The following is a 2152-nucleotide window of genomic DNA, read 5'->3' on the forward strand; positions in this document are numbered from 1 at the left end:
TTGTGTGGTTTAAATTATTGGTGTGCAGTAAAATGAATTTTATGCCTTTTATTAATGAATTTCCACCATTTGGATTTTAGATGCATCTACATTCTAAATTCTTTTTTCTTATTCAAGAAAGAAGTAGAAAATGTTTGCAAGAATTCTTTTCCTCCAGATAAAAAAGAGATGGATTCAGAATATAGAGGGCAACTAATGGCAGAACTATTTTGAAGTTTAGGAAATGTCACTAACAAGGGAATGTTGGATAGAGAGTATAATCTAAGTCAAAAGATGATTTTAAAGTAATAAATTTATTTCACATTTAAATTTGAGTAATAATTAGAATAGATTTATGAGTAGTCTCGTAGAAAATTTTGGGAACTTGCTGAAAATAAACTTCAATTTTAATATTGATTATACATTAATGAGGACTTCAAGAACATTAAAAAGTTAAATATTTTTTAGAAATTTCATATGGGATTCTTTTATTTTAAACAATTGTGAATAGGATCTTCTTGACAGGTTGTTGAGATAAATTTTTCAACTATATTCCATAAAAATTAGTTCTGAGAGATGTTTACTGAATTTCCCACATTCTCAGATCTTGTCTTTTGAGAGAAGTATCACTGATATCAGATGTAAAAATGGCCCGAATTTCAAAATTATAACCTGTAATAAAACATATCTACTGGTTGCTTTTGCATGCTGAATTTTAATAATTTGGGTCCAGTCTAGAAAAACTTCTTCCCTATCACTTTTAGAGCTTCTTTTATCTCCTTATTTCTCAAGCTATAGATCAAGGGGTTCAACATGGGAATCACAATACCATAAAATATGGAAGCAACTTTCATATTCTCCTGGGAATTATTGTTTTGAGGTTGAAAGTACATGTAAAAGAGGGTTCCATAGAAAATGGTGACTGCTGTGAGGTGGGAAGCACACGTGGAGAAGGCTTTTTTCCTCCCTGCAGTAGAAGGCATCTTTAAGATGGCAGCCAAGATATATATATAAGAGAATACAACAACTGACACAGTGAATGTCAAGTTAAATCCCACAAAGACAACAATTAGCATGACATTGATGTCAATGTTGGAGCATGAAAGGGCAAGAATTGGGGGGCCATCACAATAAAAGTGATTGATGGTGTGGGACTTGCAAAAGGACAGTGAAAATGTAAAGCCTGTGTGTACAGAGGAATTTATTGAGCCCACCACATAAGAACCAGCTACTAATTGGATACAGACTATTTGGGACATGACTATGGAATAGTGAAGTGGGTTACAGATGGCTACATAACGGTCCACTGCCATAGCAGCTAGGAGGTAACAGTCACTGGTGGCAAATGTTGCATAAATCCAAAATTGCATTAAACATCCCACGAATGATATTGATTTACTTTCTGAGATGAAGTTTTGCAACATCTTGGGAGTGATAGCAGAGGTATAACTGATATCAATAAAAGCCAAATGTTGTAGGAAAAAATACATAGGTGTTTGAAGCCTGGAATCTGTCTTGATGAGTAGGATTGTTCCAATGTTACCCACCATAGATGTTGTGTAGATCAGTAGAAATACAATGAAGAGGACATGCCGAGACCTGTGCTGGGCCCCAAATCCCAGAAGGAAGAATCCAGTCACTTCAGTGCCATTTCCTTCTGTCATAGCTACCAAAGTCCAGAGGTATGAAGAAAAGAAGGGAAATCATCATGACTTTTTGAAATGAAAGTCTCATATGTTTCACATCACTTTTTTAACTTAGATTTTCATGGCAAACATTCAAACAGTATTTATTACTTTGAATAATTTTTTTCAATTTTGTTGATTAGAATTCTCCAGGTAGTCAGTGATCCTTGAATCATGGATCTTTATCAAATTGGAGAAGACTTTCACAGAAGAGTGTCCTCTGGTATGTGAGGTTCTAATATTCAATAGGTTGAAAAACTTTCCCCCTATATTAAATAGGTATACATTTTTGCATAAAGCAGTATTCAAATATATTTATGTATTTTTCATCAACCTATAGTTTTTCACTGCCATTTATTATTTAATCCAAGTCCAAGTTCTCAAAGTTAGTAGCACTAATTATAGAGGAATTTTCCAATATATTTTCATGGTCCACATTTTTCACGACTGCATATTGTCTTTCTACTATCATCTATATGTTGCAAATC

At 33.6% G+C, this 2152-nt stretch overlaps 1 protein-coding gene across 1 annotated transcript; it reads right to left on the reverse strand.

Moving 5' to 3' along the window:
- Positions 1 to 713: 713 nt before the first annotated feature.
- LOC101422670 (putative olfactory receptor 5AK3) lies at positions 714 to 1643 on the reverse strand. The gene has a single exon (XM_012530050.2). The coding sequence runs from the start codon at positions 1641 to 1643 to the stop codon at positions 714 to 716; it is 930 nt and encodes a 309-aa protein (XP_012385504.2).
- Positions 1644 to 2152: the final 509 nt, after the last annotated feature.

This window comes from Dasypus novemcinctus, chromosome 10, assembly GCF_030445035.2.
Source record: "Dasypus novemcinctus isolate mDasNov1 chromosome 10, mDasNov1.1.hap2, whole genome shotgun sequence".
Lineage (NCBI taxonomy): Eukaryota > Metazoa > Chordata > Mammalia > Cingulata > Dasypodidae > Dasypus > Dasypus novemcinctus.